Here is a 21,475-nt window from a genome sequence, read left to right as displayed (position 1 = left end):
CTGAATGGGGCTGGCAAGCCTCCTGCAAAAAAAATAAATAAAGAGAAATCCATGATTCACTTTTTGTACCCAGGGGAGGCTGTACAAGGGAAGGGATGTGATTGAGAAAATGATTTGCTGTTTACACACAGAAGAGAAGGAGAAAAATAAATTACTGGATGGCTTGATGGATGGAGCCAACAGCTGATGAATGGGCGGACGAAATGGATGAGGGATAAACAACTGGTGCGTGAATCACAGTCCTGGAAAAAGTATTCACACCCTGTTGAACTGCGAGGTTATGCCACAGACGTCGTTTGTTAGACGAACAAAAAGTGGAGTATAATTGAATTCATTCAACAGTTTGACCGAAGGCAACTGACTGGATTAAAATATGTAGATGAATTGACGGAAAAGGAGCAGAATGTAAATGCATGCTACTTTTAATTTGATTACTTCCATACATCCCAGTGAAATACATTTAAGTTTGTCGTATTAAGATTAAGTTAGGGTGTTCCTCTTTCTGAGACAGCAAAGTCAAAACTGAGCAGAGATTTGTTTTAAGGTGGAGTCATAGAAGTGGATTAATTAACAAAATGGCATTGAAAACCTGAAGGACAGTTTATCTGAAAAAAAACAAAAAAACAACCAAACAAAAAAACAGGGAGAGAGGGAAAAAGAAAAAACAAAAAAAAAAAAACTGAGGACTGTTATATGAGCAAGGTCAGGCCATGAAAAGTGAAATAGGTTTGCGAAGATGAAGCTACTTCCACTTGAACAAACACCTCAAAGAGAGGAAAGGAGCATTGTACAAAGCGAGAATAAAAGCAATAAAATTGCTACGTAGAAGAAAGTAGATATATGTTTCAGCAACAAAAATAGGTGGAACCAACAGCAAAAGCCAAAAACTGATGGAGAAAAGAAGCAGACGCTGAAATCTGAATTCATCCAAAGAGCAAAAACACCTGCATTAGAGAAATTTGAAACTCTGATCTGAAGCAAACCCTCGATGGAAACATCAGTTATGTATCAGGACGTGTGTATCCGTCTCATCTCTCTATGTTGGGATTTATTCACGTGTGTGTCTCGGCCTCGCCCGTGGGAATCTTGTGGCCTAGTCTGTGATTGTTTGGGTTTATCCCTCCTGGCTTAGATTCTAATCTTGTGCTTTACATCCACCTCCGTTCTGAGCTTTGCTAGCAAGTTTCCGCTCCTTTTCGAAGCTACAGGAGTAAAAGGCTAAAACATCGGCAGCAGAGGACTGAACGCTAAAGCTATTCAAAAGAGCAGTTAATGTTGATTGGAATATATTTGCACGTATTCTTAAACCTAAAAGTAACGTTGCAAAACAATTCATCCTGTATTTTTACTCAAACTGCTCAGATGGACAGGTTTGTAATTAAATCATGTTTTTCTGCACTTGCACCGAATTATAAACATGAATTATAAACATATTGTAATATATTTATGTGAATTACACCAAGGTGATAAATGTCAATTCTACAAGATAAGCAATGACTGTTGGCATTAAATGTTTACCACCTTTCCTATTGTATTGCAGGAGGAGAAAGTTGAAAACTATTTTCTGGCTTTACAAAAACTGACAGGATTGTCATAAAGATGCAGGACTCGTCCCGTTTTACAGCAGTCGCTGCCAGGCGCAGTTAAAATCTGAGGTAATAAAGAGTTGAAACATCGTAGAAAGTCTCGTTCTCTGCCATTTCATACTGAAGAACCTTACAACTATTAAACATACTAGCAAATACCTGCAAGGATTAATGAATACAGTTAAAGTAGAGCAACAGCTGGCTCAGGCCAACTTGGCTCAGTGTCTTTGACATAAGGTCAGGTCTTAAGGGAAAGGAGGGGGCCTGCAAGCACCAGTCTGTCTGGGACCAGCAGAGTGATGCTTCTTTATGTCACATGGTGAAAATAATAGGATTTTAACTGAACACAGGACACACACTCTTTCCCCCTCAGATAGTAAATCTCAAATCAGGGTAGCAACATTTTTGAATGAGTCATGCAGTGGGATGAATCATTTCCCTCCACTTCGCAATTTGTGTCCGATTGACAAAAAAGATACAAACCTTACTGATTTAGAGACGGCGCCCCAAAAGGAATTCCTCCCTGCAGGAGTTACAGTTGAAGGACCTGATGCTCTCCTGTGAGACACCCCTTACTCTCTTCCTCTACACTTTTTTCAGTTGCAGGAGGTCTTATCTTTCATTTTCCTCCCTCACCTCTAAAAACTATTCAGGAAAAGGTTCAACAACAAAAAAAAGAGCTTAAAACACATTTGCAGAGACGTCAATCACCAGAAGCTCCGGTGGAAAAACGTTGCGTATATAAATCATCCGGTTCGGGAACAACCTTCATCGTTTGAACTAACCACGGGAAGCGCTAATTGACAGGTCTGACTGCACCCTGATAGGGTTCCTAAAATATGAAGCTGAACGGTGTCCAGAAACACTGATGGTCATCCTCATGCCAGTATCCTGCTGGCACACTCCTCCCTGATTAGAGGCTTTATATGCACAGACAGGCTCAATAGTACCAACCCGTTGAAAATGCTCATTTATTATAATAAAATACCAGATGGAGGCCCAGACAACCAGGCATGAGCAAAAAAAAAAAAAAAAAGAGACAGTTCCCCTTTGCTGTCCTGTGACGGTTTCTTATCCTGAAAGTGTTTTTGTTGATTCGACTGGATCAGAAGACACGATAGTTTTATACACTGCAGTTTTTCTACCTTGATTTGCAGCATGATGATCTCCTCCTCCTGTTTCCTCTTGAGTAGCACCTTCCTCCTCTTCAGGTCTGTTTGCCTCTTCTTGTCATTAATCTCAATCTGCAGTTCTCTCGCGTCCTTCTCCGCCGTCTCGGTTGCTCTGTAGGTTTTGGCGACGGCCGCCTCCAGGTTCTTCGCCTGGTCGTAAAAGTTTGACAAAACTCCGTCCTGCTCCAAGAGCCGTAACCCCCTGCGTGCAAAAGAAATAAGATCGTGCAGTATGACAGTCTGCTTCTACCTGCACGTGCGAGTTAGAAACTTACAGAAAATTGCGTCTTTGGATGGCGTTCTCATGACTTCTCTTTACGTCCAGAAGAATCCCCTCGTGGAACTTGATCATTTGGGTGAGATTCATTAACTCCAGTTTGTTGTCCTCATGCTGCTGACGGATTTGGTGTTGTTTCCATGTGAACTGGAACAGGGTTCAAATCAGAATTACGTTTTTCACCCTTAAATACACATTTATATGAGGCAAAAAGCAAGAAAAGGTTCCAGTCTGGTTAGAAAGCAGCCATATCCTGGAATGATTTTGTCCATACTATATACTTCATAGGCATTGGACGACAAATTGTTAAAGCAGCTTCAGCTTGATGTAGAAATGTGCTTTAAGACCAAAGGGTTGGGATTGTTAAGCAGACTGCAGAGAAGTCGGTAAACTTTTATAAACTGCCCTGTGTGTGATAAACGTTCGGAAGCCTTGTAAAAAGGCACAAATAAATACTGGATTTGCAGTTGCTTACTGATTTCTATAAAGCCGTTCAAAATGAAAATTAAAAAAAAAAAAAAGTTTTAGAAAGTAACAAAAAAAAAAGGCTTTGATACATCCCCAGAAAACTCCCAGAGGTTTTGTACTGCTCTCATTCCTGTGAATCTCAATATTCGTTGTTGGGTATTGACTGTTTCAGTTTTAGACAGGTGATGTCCTGATGTTTTTGTTTTTTCTCCCTCATGTTCGAGTGCAGACCTTAGAGATCTCATTACGCAGTTTTTCCCTCGTTTTGGAGCTGCTGGAGACCTTCATGCGAGCCTTTGTCAGCAATCTGAAACAGACGGATATGGAAAAGTTCAGCAGGTACGATCTGTGTAATTTATTTTGTGAGGTCACAACTAAACCTTTGATACATTTTATTACGACTGTGATCGACAAAGTAAAACCAATAAACTTATTTGTGATTTAATATCCTGAAGGTGTGGTCTTCATTAGGCTTCTTGAACTCTAACAACCCATACAAATTTAGTCAAAAGTTGAATATGTAGAGCCAATTTTTCTGGATGAAAATGACTCTGTTGGTTTGTGCTGTAGCGATGTAAATGCAGGCCACCAGCTCAAACGCATCAACACACCTGTCCTTGCTGTCAGCAATAGAGCGCTGGATTTCCATCTCGTTTGCAAGGATGTTAAGTTGCTCCGTCAATTCGGAGATTGTCTGTGAGGCAATCTGCTTCAGCCGCGCATACTTATTCTTCTCTTCCAGGAACGTGTCACACAGTTTTGAATACTGTGATATTCTGAGAAGCAATTAAAAAGAAAACACACACACACGCACAAAGAAATAAAACAAGGTTTAGCACATTGCTTCTGTTCCCATCAAAAACAACTTCAGAGTGCGTTTTATATAAATATATATGTATATAGATGTATATCATTTTGTCTGTTCTGCAAAGTCGTTTGCAATATTTAGCCAGTGATGGTTATTAAAAACGGTTCTAAAAACCATTCATATCATTTTTATTACTTTTATAGCTGAGTTTAGAACTGTGGCTCTCTTCGTTCCATTTTTTAAACTATGTAAAAGCAAAAAAAAATAAAAAATAGGATGTCCATGAATGTGTCTGAAAATGGGCAAAATCTTTGTTGTTGCACACAGAACATGAAAAGTCAGACATCAGAGAATTATAGAGTGGTCCATAAGTCCATAAGGCCGAGACTTGTATGGTGATTTGTGCAGTGAGCAAGAATAATTCAGGGAAAGAGCCGGCTGAGAGCAGCAGCTCAAAAGACTCAAACAGCACTCCATCAGAGGACATGAAAAGCATCTGTAAGCTCGGTGTGTAAACCACCACAGTGGGGATTGACAAATTATAGAGAAAATTGTAATAAAAAATACAACAAGTCTGCTTACATTCAGCTACAAGGCATCTGCAATAGCAAACCACTGGTTTTATTTTAAAACAACAATGGAACAGTGAATGGAAGCAGCTGAAAGTCTCAAGAATTGTATGTTTTTTCTTTTGGGGAGGGGGGCGGAGGTTTGACTCAAAGTTTTCCGAAGCTAATGCTACACGTTTGGTGGAGGGAAGGGAAATTAAAATTAGGATAAGGTTTTACAATTTAGCCCAGACAGAGAAAAAGTCAAAACCAAAAACAATACAGTTGCTGTAGCAACACAAATCCCACCTACTTTTCATAGATGGAGGACGATTACAAAATACGAGTGCTCACTTCCTGTCCCGAATTTTCAGCGTAACCAACAAGCAAACATCCGTCCATCAAGCATATTCCTAACAAACTTCTTTTTTTTCTTGAGCTTCAGTGAGCTTCTTATTTAAACATTTGTGTTTTTTGTGTCAGAAAAGTTTCTTTTTGAATTAAATCACTCAAGATTTCACATTTAAGATTTTCACATCATTCAGCTCTAAAATATGATTATATTTACCCTTTCAAGTTTTTATAGCATCTTGCATAAAAAAAGTGGGCCAAAACTACTGAATTAAAAAAAAAAAGACCCTGCTTTTGAGGACTCAATGTTTTCCAATAAGGCAATGTACCATTGAGGTAATCTTGATTTCAAATTCATTACAAATGATCAGTGGATCATGAAATTGTTTATACAAAAAAAGAGAATCTTCACGCAGGATGACTCCTTACTCAGTTACAATTTAAAACTCATGTATGACGCGGCGGCGTGTGAACGTGCGATCGCTAAATGAGAGAACCACGAGAGGATAAACAAAAAAAATTTTAATTGTCCTGCTGCATTTTTGCTTTTGGGACGGATTTATTCCACGTCGGGCGAAACGGCATCAGTATGTAGTCTGCGTGCCGTGACCTTAATGAATGCACTGGAGAAGCCTGTTGTTGCGCTGCGGGGCGTTGTAGGCGTTCGGTACGCCGAAGTATGACCAATTAGTAGGACATGCTTTTCTCTGCAGCAAGCATCATCCTTACACACACACACACACGCATATTGAATATAAAAACGAAAACAACACCTGCGCTGAAGCACCGCGTTGAGCTTCTTGTGGTTCATGATGATCAGCTCTCTCTCTCTGAGCTCCTGCTGGATGCGCTCGCTCAGTTGCTGTGGGTAGATTTAAGAAGGTAAAACTCCAGCATCATCACTTCTGTGTGGGTTTTATTTATGGTTTTCTGAAACTCCACTTCTCCTTCTGGCTGCACATTCTTCAATATAAATAAAAAAAAGTACCCCTTCTGACATTTTGAATAGATTAATATATATAAAAAACACAGCAAAGGATGTCCAATTTATTTTAATTCGTCTGTGTGAGTTAGCACCTCTGCCTTGAGACGTTCCCGGTTCTTCTTGCTCCGTTCCTCCGCTTTGATCTGTGTTAGACATCTGAGGCTAAGGAGTTCATCTCTGAGGTGATTTGACTCCCTAAGCAGCTCTTGAATCACCCCATTCTGATGCTTCTTCTGGTTTTCTTCTTCAGCCGTAGAAACCTGGATGGAAACGCATTTCTCCAGTTAAAAGCCTCGTGAACAGTTGGGTGAAATTGCAAGATGTCTGAAAAGCCCATTAACAGAAGGAGAAAAGATGTCTTCTTTACAAATGAATCGCTAAAGGCTTTCTTTATGACATCTTTAGGACAGAAGAGAGAAAAACGGTGAAAAGAAAGGAAGGACACAAAAGTATAAAAAAATTGAAGGAATGAAAAAAAGACAGAACACAAAGAAGAAAGGACAAAGGAGGACAGGCAGAGGGACACTAGAAAGAACTGAACCCTAAGAATTGCTACAAGAAAGTAAGAGACAAAGAAGGAACAGACATAATGAAGAACAACTTTTAAGCAGTAGGATAGAGACTGATGTCTGGAAACACAAATATTTCTCTGCACTCGTTTCTTTTTCTATACTTATCCACTAAAACACTGAAATGAAATTCCAAACTCTTCTAAGCCGTGTGGGAAGCCTGGACAGAGCTCAGAGCGCTTCAGGCTGTTGCCGTTACAGGAACACATCCCCACCTGCTTTTCAAAGCCGGCTTTGAGCGCATCAATCTCCTTCTGCAGCTCCATCCTTTGCCGAGCGCTGGCCTCTCGTTCGGGAATGGCATCCAGCTGAATATTTAGAGCAGAGCGCAGTGGAAATCAAGAGCCTGTTTAAAATTTCATCTGCATGCGAGATCTTTCATCTGCCTAAACTTGGTCCTGGATCTCAGCAGTGGGAGATGGGATTTTGCTTTCATTCGGTTGCATGATGAGCTACTGGAGAAGGGTTTTCATTTGTACCGTCACCTTGATCCTAAACGGGCGAGTCCACAAATAAGGGGATATTAATGCCACATGCATGTTTTCTTTCCCAACAATATGATTTTGTTTCAGCCACAGGAAGAGTCCGATCAAGATGATGCGTAAATGCTAAAACAAAAACGCAGCATGCTGAAAATATTAAGCCCGTTAATTGTCACCGGTTAGGTCAGAATGAGATGCATTCCTGTGGTAAACCAACAGATTCTGCTGAGCGGTCATAACGCTAATTTATTAGCAGGAAAGTGACGGCCAGTGACGGGGAAAACTGACTGAATCATTCCGTACAGCACATTTGTTTTCTGTTTTGCAGAACTGTGAATTCCCCGTTGCGTCACTGCGATTTCCTCTGCATTCAGTTTGCGCACGAGAGATATGCTGATGCATTTCCAAATGAGGCTGAGCCTCATCCTTTCTTCCTGCTTCGTCTTTAAAAATCTGTGCTGAGCAGTAGAATGACGGGAAGACTGGAAATACTCACAGCGTATGGCAAAATACGCATTTTCTGCGAAGTTAATCCAGACTGTAAGCATTTCTTGGTAACAAAGCCTGGGAATCTTTTCTGAACTATTTATTGAAAAAAAAAAAAAAATATATATATATATATATATATATATGCACAATTAGAACTTCTTTTCTTCTTCCCAGTCTTCCATAAAGGCTATATTTGGGCAAAAAAAACAAAAAAAAAACACAGCAATAACACACAGATTGTTTTTTTTTTTTTTGCAAAACATAAAAATATTTCACACACCAGTTGCGACTGTATGTTCTTGTAGACGGATTGCGTGTGCGCTAGCCGCTCAGTGGCCATGGATACGGCATGCTCCATCCTTCTCAGGGCCTCCACCTGCCTGAGGAAAAAACCCACAACATTTGAAATATTTATTCCATCCATCACCAGGCTCTACTTTCTACATCTTTCCACAAGAATTCGAAGTTGATAAAAATCGCTGGTTGATATTGTTCATGGATTCCTTCCAGATATAAACGTCACAAGACTGGCAAAATGGAAACAGAGATTAGATTTAGTTAAAAAAAAAAACAGAAACTCAGTTCTTGCCTCCATCTGTTTAAAGCTAGTTTGCTGCAACCTGTTGAAAATAATCTAGCCAGTACATTTTCTTACCAAAGTGTTCATAACTTTTTCACATATTTTATTGTATTGTTTCAGGATTTCATGTAAAACTTCTGCAAGCTAGTCTATTAATTCAAAGTGGAAGGAAAATAAAAATTTTTTTATAGTAACAAATACAAATTTTAAATGTGTCAGACATATTTAGCTTTAGATAGTCTGGCCCAGAACCATCTGCCATGGCACAAACAGCTACATTTCAGATTAGAGAGCAACTAATGAAGGCGACTTTTCAGTTTTGCTCTATGATAATGGCGTTAACTTAAAAAATACAAAATTCACAAAAAAAAGAAAACCTTTAGGCTGTGTGTTCTGTGGAAGACAATGACTTCATATCACGTTCAGTGGGATCTGTGCGACTCTGCAAGGCAAAATACCCAGAAGGAAACAAAAAGGAGTTCCCTACTTGTCGTAAAGAAAGAGATGGATTCGGTATACCTACTTATTTTTCTTTTGGAGCTGCAAAGATCGGCTCTCGTGGAGCTGCTTCCTATCAGTCATGAGGTTGTGCAGCTTCATTTCCAAAATACCCCTGGAAAGGAAAAGAAAAACGACAAAAAAACAACACACTGACATGAACAATACTATCTTGCAACATTTAAAAAGATGGAAAATAAAGCAGTGCGCTTTGGTCAACACAGTTAATATTTCATCTTTTTAGTTTCAAAGGAAAACAAAGTTTCCACCTGCTGCCCATGATTTCAGACGACTCCTCCCTGCTGATCTCCTGCTTCTTCAGTAGCTGTCTGTTCTCCCGCTGACGCGCCTCCATCCGGGCCCTGAGCCGCTCCAGCTCCAGCATCGCCTCCTCCCTCCTCACCTCCAGGGACTGATTATCCTCATTCACACTCCTCATCTGATGCTTCGCTTCCGAAAGCGCCGTGTTCAGCGATTCCATCTCCTTCATTGCCACTCTGGTGTTTTAATTAGCGAGATGAGGAAATACGCATACAACAAATTTCAGGCAGGTATTGCGAGAGCGTGTATTGTACAAGTCATCGTGCAAACGCGACCACGGGGAATCCTCCAGCTTTTTAAATTTCCAAGTCATAGCTTGTGATGCTCACGAAGACAGGTCCCCAGCCTTACTTGGAAGCCAAATGTAAATTTAGAATTGGGGAAAAATAAATAATTAATGCCAGAGACGCATGGCTGAAATAGAGTTTCAGCCCTGGTGACATCTCGCATGACTCGGGTTATGCTTTCAGATTATGGCAACCTCCAAAAAAACAAACAAACTGGGAAGCAAAATAAGGCACATTGGAAGCAATAAACTCAACTAAGCAGAGACCCTGGAAGCCAAGTCAGAGGAAATGATCCAGTTATAGACTGGAAAATTATCAACAAACCCGTTGCAACGCAAAAGAATCCCAGAGAGATGCAGGCAGTGATGCTATTATGTCAAGATGGAGCCAAATCTGATGACTATACAAACACCTTGTTGAACATAAGCAATATAGGGACGAATTAAAGGAAAACAAGCAAGGTGTTTTCCTTGCTTGTTTTGGTGGTTGAGAGTTTGACATAAATCTGAAGAAAAAAAATGTTTTTAATAGAAATATTTTCATCTTTCTTTTTGTAAGCTGTCACACATTTAAGTCCCTCTCATGTTGAGGTTTTGTAAATCTGACTTTAAGGTTTGGACTTCGATGACCATAGCAGGAGCTTGATTTTGTGCAGCATTCCAAATTCTCCATGATAATAAAACTGTGGACACGGGATGCTGTCCATTACTTGTTTCAAACTAAACATGCATGCGCGTATTTACTCTGTTGTTCTGTTTGGCGGTGTGGTGCAAATGGGAATCTACAGATGTAAAATCGGTCTGTTCACATTTATTTTTTTCACTCAACTTCTATGGAGCAGGAACTGCGACATCTTGTTGAATCTGTATCTTTGTGAAAAGCATCACAATTATTTTTTTTTGTCTTGCGTACTTTAAAGGAGGTTTGACAGTGTGCAAGTCAACTGAACAAAAAATTTAAATTAGAGTACTGGATGGTAACTTATGTAAAAATTGCAAAAGAATGAAATTCACTTACTCCCATAACGAGCGCTTTCTTTCGGTTTCCTGTATTATCCGGTTCGGTATGCAGGCAAGCTGGGCTTTCTCAGCCTTGAAACAACAATGTAGATTAATGCAACCAAAGATGTAAAAAATCTGATGAGCTGTATGTATTTTATTTATGGTTTTAAGGCCACCAGCTGAGCTCAGACACACACGCACGCACGCACACACGCACGCGCACACACACACACACACAAACCTCTTTGATTTCAATGATCTCCATCTTTTCTTCCAGCTCTTTTTGTTCTTTTAATAGCAGCGTTTCAAGCGTTTCCAAATCCTCCATCAGAGTTCTGCACATGCAACAGAAGCACAGGGATACACAAATGCATTTCTCATCAGAACTATTTTTCCTTTGATAGAATTTAGCAGATGGAATAATGAGTCTTTAAGAGGAGAAGATACAAAAACATGCATTGAAAAAAAAAAAAGTGGACGTCTTTAATCGGGTTATATAACATATTCAACATTTGTTTCATTGGAGGTTTGGAGCCCAAGGCAGCAAAAGTTAAACCCATTTCTGGCTGCTGGTTTATCTCAGGACACCCACCCTTTATCAAACTATTCACCTTCAGGTTTTTGTTTTTTTTCCTCTCTGCCTTCCAATTACAAACTTTGATGATATTCTATTGGGATTTTATGCAATAGACTAGCCCAAAGTGGGGAATAGCGATGAAACGGAATGAAAATCACACATTAATTCAAAAATGAGTATAGCCAAAAATATAATCCAGCATTTTCAGAAATCACTCAAGTCCTACATGTAGTCCACCTTAATCTGCATAAGGACATCTGTTCAAAAGTAACTCTATAGTGGTGGCAGACATCCATAACTCAGGTGGATACATTTATTAACAGACGCAATTATAAAAAAATGTAGACTGATATGGAACAAGACTCACAAGAAGAATATTTTTGCTTGTAGCATGTGGTGAAAAACTCAAGTTCAGACCTAAATCTGCTTGAGAAACTTTGGGAAGACTTGTAAACATACATGCCCAGATGTTTTCCATGCAGCCAGACAAACTATTTTGCAACAAAGTATAGGAAGAAAAACACCATCTCTGGATTTACACAGGCAGTAGAAACATAATGCAAAATATTTACAGCTGTAAAGTCAGGATGTCTGTTCTCCAAGACTCTAGAGAGCTGAATATAAACGCACGGCAAACTTTTCAGATTTGTTTTACCAAAATACTCCTATAATACAATTATGCACTACATAAAAGAAAAAAAAAAATCAATATAAATGTAAGCTTGTGGTTTTGTGGTTGTAACATTAGAAAGTTTAAAAGTGTGAAAATTCCCGCAAGGCCCTAATAAATAATACATTATTTTTTTTTATGACCAAGTTAAAAGTGCCGCATCTGGATACACAGGCAAAAAAAAAAAAAGAAAAAAGAAAAAAGAAAACCCACAAAACATCATGCCAGGCTGCACACTGACAAATTCACACTCAGAACTTCTTCCAGCAGAATAAAAGTAAATTATGAAGCTAAGCCTCCACAAGTCCTGACTTCATAGCGAATTCATTACCTGACATCCAGTTGTCTCTGGGCCACTTCTTTCTTCAGAGCATCGTGTTTGTCCTTCAACATGTCTGTGTTGCTTTCCAGCTCCTGGAGGATGCACCGACAAAATTAACCCCAGATCAGCGGAGAGGATCCAGCAGAAGTCAGATTTTAGAAGCAGGTTGTTACGGCTTCTCTTTATTCAGGGTGGGCCATAAGTTTCCATACATAGGAGAATGCAAAATGTATATTTCTTTTATATTTCAGATACCCAAGAAGATGCGTTTGGAAAAAGAGCAAAGAATTGAAGTTATACTGATGGCTGAATCGGGAAGCAGTCACATGGTTGCACGAAACTTTAACAGAAAACATGGAACATGAGCATCACACACGACACTGTGGCAAAACTTTTGCAAGTTTCAGAAAACTTTCAATTAGCCATATTGGATGGTTTTGGTGCAAGGAATAATTAAGAAATTAAATTAATCTTTCATCCTCAAACTACAAAATAAAAAAAACCTTCATTTTAAAAATAACTAAATACACAATGTGCTCTCAACAAACGTAGAGAAATGTCTGATTAATATTGCATTTTCTACTTTAAAAGTAGTGCACACAATTCGCATAAACCGTCGGGGGTCATATAAACAAGGTAGATATGCAACTGCTTTTATCTACGAGAAGGAAATGGGTTTCGTGGCCATTTTTTTGGCTCCAAATTTGTAATAAACAAAAATCAGCCATTAGTGGAGCAGCAGCAACCCAGAGAGACACATTTGGAATAATCTGAAATCGCAAAATCAGTAAAAAAAAGAAAAAAAAAGGGGTGCAGCGGTTTATCAAGCTGTTCAAAGCTCAAACGCTACTCTTCAAAAGCAAAATCTACAAAATAGATATTTTGATGTAGCATTTTCAGAGTTACTTAAGGGGCTTTGGTCCAGTCGTGCAAATCCAATCGTATTTTATTCAACAAAATGGATGTCTTTGTTGCTGCTAATGTAGGGTGGCTTTGCTAGATTTGACAAATTCGCACAACATTATGAGTGAAGAGACTAAATTATAGGGATTTAACGTGGCCTGTGGCATTAGAGTTCTTTACACAAAGCACAACTTTCACTTAATGCTGAAGAGCAGCACAATGAGCCAATGAGTTAATGTCTTCCCCTCCCCTCTTAATTAAACAAAGATAATGATGCATAATAGATATTTACTGTACCCTCCACAATAATTGGCACCCCTGGTGAAGATTTTTCAACAGCCTTCAGATAAATCTTTTATTAAGGCGGTCTAATCACACACTTAAAAAATGGAGAGAGAAGTCAACCTTTGATTTTTGTACATTTATTCATTAGTTTCAACATGCAAGAGTAGCGCGCCATATCTGAATGGATTTCATCATACGCTTTGGATTAATATTCTGTTGAAAAACATCTTGATGTGGTATTTCAAGTACATTTCGCCAGGGCCGGTTTGGAGTTACGCTCCTGCGATTAAACACAATGTTTTTACACATTCCCACAGCATAAACCTTTACAAGCTTTGGGATGGAGAACATATATTTTTTCTTGTAAAAAAAAAAATCCACAAAGTTCACAAAGGATTAGTCTCAGTTGGAGGATTAAAGCAAAACTTATATTTATCCTCTGTTAAAACTGCCATCACAGCTGTAATCCTCGCCTCTGAAACCAAGTCCAGGATGGTGCAGTGATGAACTTACAGCAGGTTGTGTTTGAATTTCTCTCTCTCGATGCCACTTCTCTTCCCGGAGACTGCATGGCGGTGAGGAGGAGCAAGATAAGGCGATGGGGGGGGAAGGAGGGCGGGGACGTAGTTAACGGAGACAGAGAGAGAAACCATGTTTCAGTTCCCGATTCAACGGAAAGAGGAATGCACAAGAACTTGCGAGCGTTTTTTTTTTTAGAATTTGACTAATATGGATTTTCTTGTAAATTAGCCTCCCACTGAGACAAATAAGAAGAAAAGTATTTTTAGGCTCTACTGGTGAAGACTCAGGTAGCATACAAATGGCTGAGAGTACACACAACAATCTAGATCTCAGAGAAGCACATAAATCTTGGCCACACGCTATGAATGGGCCTATGAGAACATAATTTCTATGAATTTTTCAACTCCCCGAGGCAGATGCTTTTTGAGCAGTCGATTAAAGTTTGTATGAAATAATTTCAAGTCAGCTTTGTCATTATGAAAAACCTTACAACAGCACATACTGTACAGCTGCACATTTCACAAGGCAAATGATATTAATCTTCCTGACAAGCTGAAATATTGGGTATTAACTGATACAGAGAAAACTGCAGGAATGCTGCAATGTGGGACTGGAGGATGGAGGGGTGAGCGAAGAGGGGCGGGAGGAGAAGAAGAAGTGCTGAATTCCTGTGGGTCTGTATGAGTAGAGATAAAAAAAATTCTGTTTTTTTTTTTAAAAAAGGGGGGAAAAAAAAAGAGGGGGCATTTTCATGGTGAGCGTCTGCTTGTCATGTGCGGACTGATAGCTGTGCGGAAAAGAGGCGAAAGAGGAAAACAAGTCAAAGAGAAGTCAGGAAGAGGGGGAGATAGAAGGGCTTCAGCTGGAACCAGGGGGGAAGCAGATACCGAGGACACAAGAGAGCTCACTGGTGGAGAAAGAAGTCATGAATAACATGCTCTTTGATATTACAGAAGACGCAGAGCAAGTGGTTTTTATTTAATATTTAAATTACTGCCGAGCCACCGACTCAGGCAAACCACAGCCTCCTTCTGATCACATCTTTAGCAAACAGACACTTCTACCCAGCGGGAACAGTTTAACGATGTAGATGCAACACAGAGGGAATCGTAAAGCGAGAATGATAATTAAATAAGTGTTCGTCAGCCACACGTCATCTGCCATCTTCTTCTCTTGATTATGTTTGTAATTTTGCTTCCTCTCCACAGTTTAAGTAGAAAAAAACCCTTTAGAATAATGCCAAGTCAATGATCAATGTAATAATCCTGACTTTTAAAAGTGTGTATATATATATATATATTTCAATGTATTGGATTTTGTGTGGCTGAGTGACACATGCTTACCCACGTTTATATCTGACAAAAACATTTTTGTAAAACACGATCAACTAATGATTATTAGCACAACATTTTCTGTAAAAAGTAAAGAGCTTATGATAGAATTACATAACTGCGAACCATATTTAACATTTTTATTAGTAAAACGTCACAAGCTACACATTCTTTCTCCTACACGTCAAAAGTATGTGCCATTTTGTGTCGATTCATTGTATAAATTCCAAATAATTTACATGGATGTTCACGTTTTTGCTATGACAAAATCTGGAAGCGCCGTGTATTTTCATTCCACTGTGACAGAACCAAACAATTGCCCAACATTTTCCCATATACAACCCCTAACGTGCGATTGCGAGCACATGTTGCACTGTTTAAGGGTCAGAAGCCAAGATATTTGGCAGAAAATATTCTGGAAAGCCCGGGGTATGTTATCATGTTGCCTAGTAATTTTCCGCGAACCTCCCTTTGACACTTCACAAAGTGAAGTTTGTGTACAGAAATACTGGACCAAGTGGTTCTTTTCCATAACTTTGGGTGTGTTTGACCTTTCAGAGGGACTCTTGGAAGAGTCAGGGAGGAAGAAAGAAAAAAAACTGCAGCAATAAGGAGGAAAATTGGTAGAGATGAGGAAAAGGGCTCTAGAGAACTAAAGTAAAAAGATGTTGGAGAAGGATATGATGGTGCTGAGAACCCGGACTAGCACTGGAACAAACTGGAACAAGTTCGCTGGAAATCTCCTACAAGGTGATTAATAAAAACAATCTTCAGAAAATATTGATTCTTTTGTTTTTCTTGAGTGAATAGGAATGGTCTAACTGTCAGAAGAAGAAAAAAAGCGACACTTCTATGAATATTTGTGTGTGTCCAATTCTCTTTCACCTTCACCTCCATCATAAGTCAATAAAATGATGCTGCCTCATGAAGCTCACCTCAGTGTTTGGTCCCTAGTTACAGCTGTGTGCGTGTGTGTGTGCGTGTCTCTCAATGTGCACGTAAGCTTTCCTACCACACATAACTTCCTCCTCCAGCACTCTAATTTCACTTCTGTCTTCTGTTTCGCCCCTTGTGTTCCTCTCAGGTGTCTCCAGTTTGCATTTGTTCAAGTTTCCATTTGTGATGTGTGCATTTTATGCGCAGTGGCTGCACGTGCGTGTAAATGCACACACACACGCACCCGTCTTACCGCTGCAACCCGTGCCGTGCTGCATGCTCTCTGTCCTCAGCAGCTCGCAGTTCATTGTGCGCCTGCAGGAGCTGTCGCCTCAGTTTGCTGACCTCACCATCGGGCTCCTCAGGGGGGCCCCACTGCTCTTCCGGGCTCCGTACTTCTACCTGGAGCCGCTCCAGCTCAGCCTGATGCCTCTTTGCCTCTCCCAAAAGCTGCATCTCAGAACTCTGCGCACTGCAGAAGAGCAGAATAAAAAAAAAGGGGGGGAAAAAATGCATTACATCACATAGAGCCGTATAATTCTGTTCTAATTCTTCCACAGGAAGAAAACTGAGGACAAGCATGGACTACTTCTTGCAGATATTCGCTGGAAAAAAATATTACCCCAGTGTTGCTTTAATTTCCTTTAAGAAAGCATGTTAATTGGGCTTCCATGCCTGGTTATACTCTAATAATTACAACTGAAACACTAATGTAGTATTAAATAACTTAGTAATTCTCTCATTAAAACTAAACCTTAATGTAACACAACATTCTATAAACAGGAAAATCTTTTTACAGCAAATTATTGCGGTTCAGTTTTCAAGTCTATCCAAAGTCACACTTAATTGGCACAACGCAGCGGGGAACGCAGCAAATTTACAAAGTTATATCTTTTTTTTCTATTTATAAAAGAAGGGAAATTTTTTATACAGACTTGACATTTTCAACAAGGGATCAGAATAAGTCAGGATATCGCAATGTATTTTTGTAAAATAGATTAATTCATCCATAACTGTCTCAATTAGGATTTGCAGTTACGTTATCATAGGTTCAACTCAGAATATGAGCAAAAGACAAACCTCTTATGAAGCTTTAGAAGCAATTTAAATGACTTGTGCAGACAAATATTGAATCCAATATGAGACAAAAATGAAACAACAACAAACCTCTTTAACGTATCCTTTAGTCGCTCGAAGCCGTTTTTCACCTTTGTGAATGTAGCTTGGCTAATTTTGCCCGAGGACAACATCTGAAAAAACAGAAATGGTGATCAGAAACTTGAAAAGCAGTTTTTCTTTAATGTAGAATATACAGTAATATTCAGAAAGTTAGAACGTGTTCCGATAAGCTCATTAAGCTCATCTTTCCGTAATAAAAATGCTGTTTTTTTTTTATATTATATTTCAATCTTAAATATTGTGTTTCCTTTGGCCGAAGGTAAAAAATGATCACAGTTAGCATAAGTAAAAGGTTGAAAACACCAGTGAGTCCGACTAATCTGAATGAGTTTCACTTGGTTAATAGAAATACTGAACTAAAAGAACTTTTCAAAAATATTCTAATTTACTAATAATGACTGTAATCACGGGATCAACGCTTGTGTATTGTTGACATTTGATCTGTTTCTGAATAGAAAGTACATCTGATCAAATGCTTCTGTGTCTCACTAATGGAGCAGCTGTTCTGTTCCCCATAAAAAGTACCCTGAAGTTTAGAATGTATGTCTATAGCAGTTTATTTTCCTGTATTAACCCATCTAATCCAGTCTTTTCTATGATGTGCTGGTTCCAACAGATGGTCAATCAGCCTGGAGAAACGGACGCCAATTTAAAAGTATGATTGAATTGGAATGAAATACATAAATCTGAACTTAATATGGGCCAAATTGGGTTATATTTTTTTTTGAACAAATTGTGAACAGTCATTTAAAGTGCCCTGAAGTAACATTTATAGCAAATCTGCACCACATGCATAAACAGAAACAAGAAATACAAAAAGGAAGAAGAGTATTAAATCTGAGGAACACATTCAAAGTAAAAAAAAAAAAAGAAAACTGCTATGGTTATTGTGTTTGAATCTTCCTGAGTGTTTTTGTTGAGTCATGTTTCATTACACAAATTCCTTGTCTTTGCAAAAGAAATAATAATAAAAAAAGACACAAATAAAATGCTTACAGCTCAAAAGTCTAATGTTTGAGGGAGAATCAAGTGTTAGAAGTGAACAACTGAACTACTTTAGTTTCCGTGGCTTCAGATTGATTAAACGTTTTAACTTTTTAAACAAAAGGAAGTTCAGTTTTTGCTCCAACACACAGGAATTTTTGTTTTGAGAAAAAAATCTTTCATATATTGTCTGGACTCCTCAGAGTAGAATGAGTTTGATATAAAAAAAAACAAACAAAAAAAAAAACAGAAGCCTTTTTAAAAGGATTTAGAGCAAGTGGAGGCAAATAAACTTATTTTTTTACAGTCAATGACTGGAAGAAAAGAAAATTGAGCAGATCTAACTGAAGAGCTTTCATTGAAAATGGGCCACAGGTAATGATTAGAACACATTATTCAAGATCACAAGCACAATAGCTGAGTGATTGAAGGATTAAAACAAAAACAAAAAAAGAAGAACTAGGACAAAGAAAAAAAAAAGAAGCAAAGTCTTGCACAAATATCAACTGGCAAACATTATAGTTGAAATTATCTCCAGGAGTTGTGAATTTTCTCTCCTTGCAACAGGAGCTTTGAGGGTGCGAAACAGAGATAGAAACAAAGGACAGGTGGCGTTCCTCTCTTATCTTTAGAGCCAGGTTGGTGGAGGGGGCGAGTAATGAAGGATAGCCTCGCCTGTATCGCACAGCTGCAGAGCTGAGGATATCGCCGGTGGGACGGCGTAGTAAGTTTTCCCAAACGGTACACACCGGCGCGCCAATCATATATATACGCCCTCATGGGCTCGTATCTCGCCCCAACTTTAAGAATCGAGGATGGATGGGCATGTCTTAAGATTCACCCCACATAAATTGTTCACCTCTGTTGTCATAAGCACTCGCGATGCTCCAAGGACTGAAAGGACAGAGATATAAATTGGACGGCTGATACGGGTCGTTAACACGATTTGTTCAGATTTTTTTTTTTTTTTTTGCTTTCGTGCAATCACCGAAGGTCAAAAGACTACAAAAGATGACCTTATGTCTCAAAATGTACAAACTCCGAAAGTGGAAGTTTGGTAATAACAAAAGATATATATATAACTGATCATTTTTAGAGTCCTGTTAGCTGCCAGTGTTTATGTTTTAGCAGCGCAGATGACATCAGTGAATGAACAAACATCCTGGCTGTACACCGAGCATTTATCTGTGAGAAGCAGCCCGAGGCGCTTTCTGCAACCCTCTCTTATTCTGCTGCCAGAACTGATCTGCTGCAGTGAAGGGGATTGGCCGCTTCCTGAAATGCTTGCACGAGGCTTACATGTGGCAGCACACCTTTGAAGTGAGGGATAAACAATCACTAAAAAGGAATTTATGCAGGGATTGTTTATGTTTCCCTGCACCAGAAAGCAGGGATGCAATCAGTAATGAATATGAGTTTAAGTTCAGTAGGTTTGTGGCATGTATATCAAAAAGAAGCCGGCGGCTTTAGTAGTCTACACCCGAAGGGGGGTAAAAAAATAAAAAAATGACGACGGCCATGAGGCATAGCACTGCGTGATAGGGACAAAACCTCTTTATGCCTTCATGTCCTTTCTGCTTTTTGAGCCTACAGCAAGAAAGAATCCCTTTCTTATGAGAAGTTTCCTTCTTATGTTATCCGTTTAGGTTTTTTTTGTTTTTCTACGAAAGTCTTGAGACACTTCGGTCACTGAAATCATCCATCAATCTTCTTCAACTTATCAAAGTTTGAAGAAAGAAGGAAGAGGTAAGAAATCCAAGAAAAAACCCCCAGAAAATTTCCATCTCCAGCAACCTGGATAAAAATGTCCAAAAATTGGTGATGATATAGTCGTTTCAATGCAGAGGATCAGTGGCTTTACTCAGAGTTCATGAGATAGTCACTTCAGTGTCTTGTATTCACAGACTTCCATTTTCTTTTTTCTCTGTCAAGGAATTGCATGTTTCTGTTTTCTTTAGATGGTGTTGGAAGACATTATGCCATCATATAATGATCCAGTAATAGTCAGTTTATTTATTGATCTACAAAACACACAAGATTCCCTCTGCAATTATGCAAGGGTAAAAATCTGCTCCATTGTTCCAAAGCCACTTCTTCTGAATTTAAGGTCCAACAATTAGTTATAGCTCATCTAAAATATCCATAATAGTTAAAAAAAGAAGCCACCAGTCCATTTTCAGTGACTTTAAACCACTGAACTAATACGCCATCCCATTTTTTTTCTACATAAAAAAAAAATTATTTTATTGCAAGCTGAAATCAACTCAAAGCAGATAACATGAAGAGAATTGCTTCATGAAGAACATGTGGTCAACTCTGCACAATTAATTTGTTCATGCAGTCTTTTAATTTCTATAAGCTGGTTACTTAATGAACATGCCAATCAAAGTGTTATTTCATTTATGGCAATTCTAAACAACTCCCCACTCCAAAGAGGAAGAAAACTATATATCTTATTGTGAGATACAAAACAAGTCTGCTGTTTATTGCTGAACAAGACTGTATTGTCTTATTGTTGATTGTTTATGTTTCAGCAAACAAACCAATTCATAAACCCATCACTAGTGACACCACAGCAATTAAAACATGCAATCTTATCAGCCAATGGCGCCTTGGAGAACAAGGAAGAGCCTACAAATTAGTTAGCTCTCCTGAAGTTCTGCCAAATTGCCATTTGAAAAAATAGCTCTTGTATTTTGTTTACCAACCATATGTTTAAGACTAGGAAGTTGACATTTGATGCAAGGATGAACAAACAAAAGACAAAAATTATACAAATTTGTCAATTTCATTGTTTATACTGCCATATGTTTTGGATCATATCTTTTCTAGTACTAAAGAGTCCATGATGCATTTAATATATAGTGATTTTCAGAGTCTTTAGAAGACAAACATGTCTTCAGCATCACAAATCCTCCATCATTCTTAAAAGTGAGCTAGGGGCTTTCCCAGATATTCAATCTTTTTCTACTAAACCCATGTGGATCGTCTGGAGTCAAAATTCATAAGTCATAGCTAAGCATCTTTACATATTGCTATACTGCCATGATTGGTTTCAGGTAAATTGCACACAAGTATTCCATTATATGCAATGTAACAGTTTTCTGCTGCTGTAAAAAGCTTTATATGGCCTCAATTTAGACAAAATTAAAATCTTGCACATCATAAGGGATCTTTACAGTTACATCCAACCAGAGTGGATAGCACCCAATCATTGTTATGAAGTGCTGGTGACCATAAGTCAGATTTGAATTAAAAATATATTTCAGATACGTTTCTTCAGAATGAATTGGTAGGAAAGGCTGAAATATACATAAACAGATGTATGCCAACAAATTAAAAGC

The 21,475-nt window shown here is 38.7% G+C and overlaps 1 protein-coding gene across 2 annotated transcripts in view; it reads right to left on the bottom strand.

Annotated features, from left to right (window-relative positions):
- ccdc146 (coiled-coil domain containing 146) overlaps positions 1–21,475 on the bottom strand; it is a 51,807-nt gene that overhangs the window by 17,064 nt on the left and 13,268 nt on the right. For both annotated transcript variants that reach the window (XM_016664467.1, XM_007579163.2), the window contains exons 2-17: positions 17,136–17,218; positions 16,222–16,440; positions 13,693–13,744; positions 12,001–12,083; positions 10,664–10,757; positions 10,439–10,512; positions 9,083–9,310; positions 8,839–8,928; positions 8,016–8,115; positions 6,980–7,072; positions 6,288–6,455; positions 5,984–6,072; positions 4,115–4,279; positions 3,735–3,810; positions 3,034–3,182; positions 2,732–2,960 (exon numbers count right to left, since the gene is read on the bottom strand). In XM_016664467.1, coding sequence (XP_016519953.1) covers positions 2,732–2,960; positions 3,034–3,182; positions 3,735–3,810; positions 4,115–4,279; positions 5,984–6,072; positions 6,288–6,455; positions 6,980–7,072; positions 8,016–8,115; positions 8,839–8,928; positions 9,083–9,310; positions 10,439–10,512; positions 10,664–10,757; positions 12,001–12,083; positions 13,693–13,744; positions 16,222–16,440; positions 17,136–17,218 — 1,992 coding nt within the window. The remainder of the gene's footprint in view (positions 1–2,731; positions 2,961–3,033; positions 3,183–3,734; positions 3,811–4,114; positions 4,280–5,983; positions 6,073–6,287; positions 6,456–6,979; positions 7,073–8,015; positions 8,116–8,838; positions 8,929–9,082; positions 9,311–10,438; positions 10,513–10,663; positions 10,758–12,000; positions 12,084–13,692; positions 13,745–16,221; positions 16,441–17,135; positions 17,219–21,475) is intronic.

The sequence above is a fragment of the Poecilia formosa genome, unplaced genomic scaffold, assembly GCF_000485575.1.
Source record: "Poecilia formosa unplaced genomic scaffold, Poecilia_formosa-5.1.2 Scaffold9, whole genome shotgun sequence".
Lineage (NCBI taxonomy): Eukaryota > Metazoa > Chordata > Actinopteri > Cyprinodontiformes > Poeciliidae > Poecilia > Poecilia formosa.
Note: the sequence above shows the minus strand (reverse complement) of the source record. Positions and strands in the feature narration are given on the sequence as shown.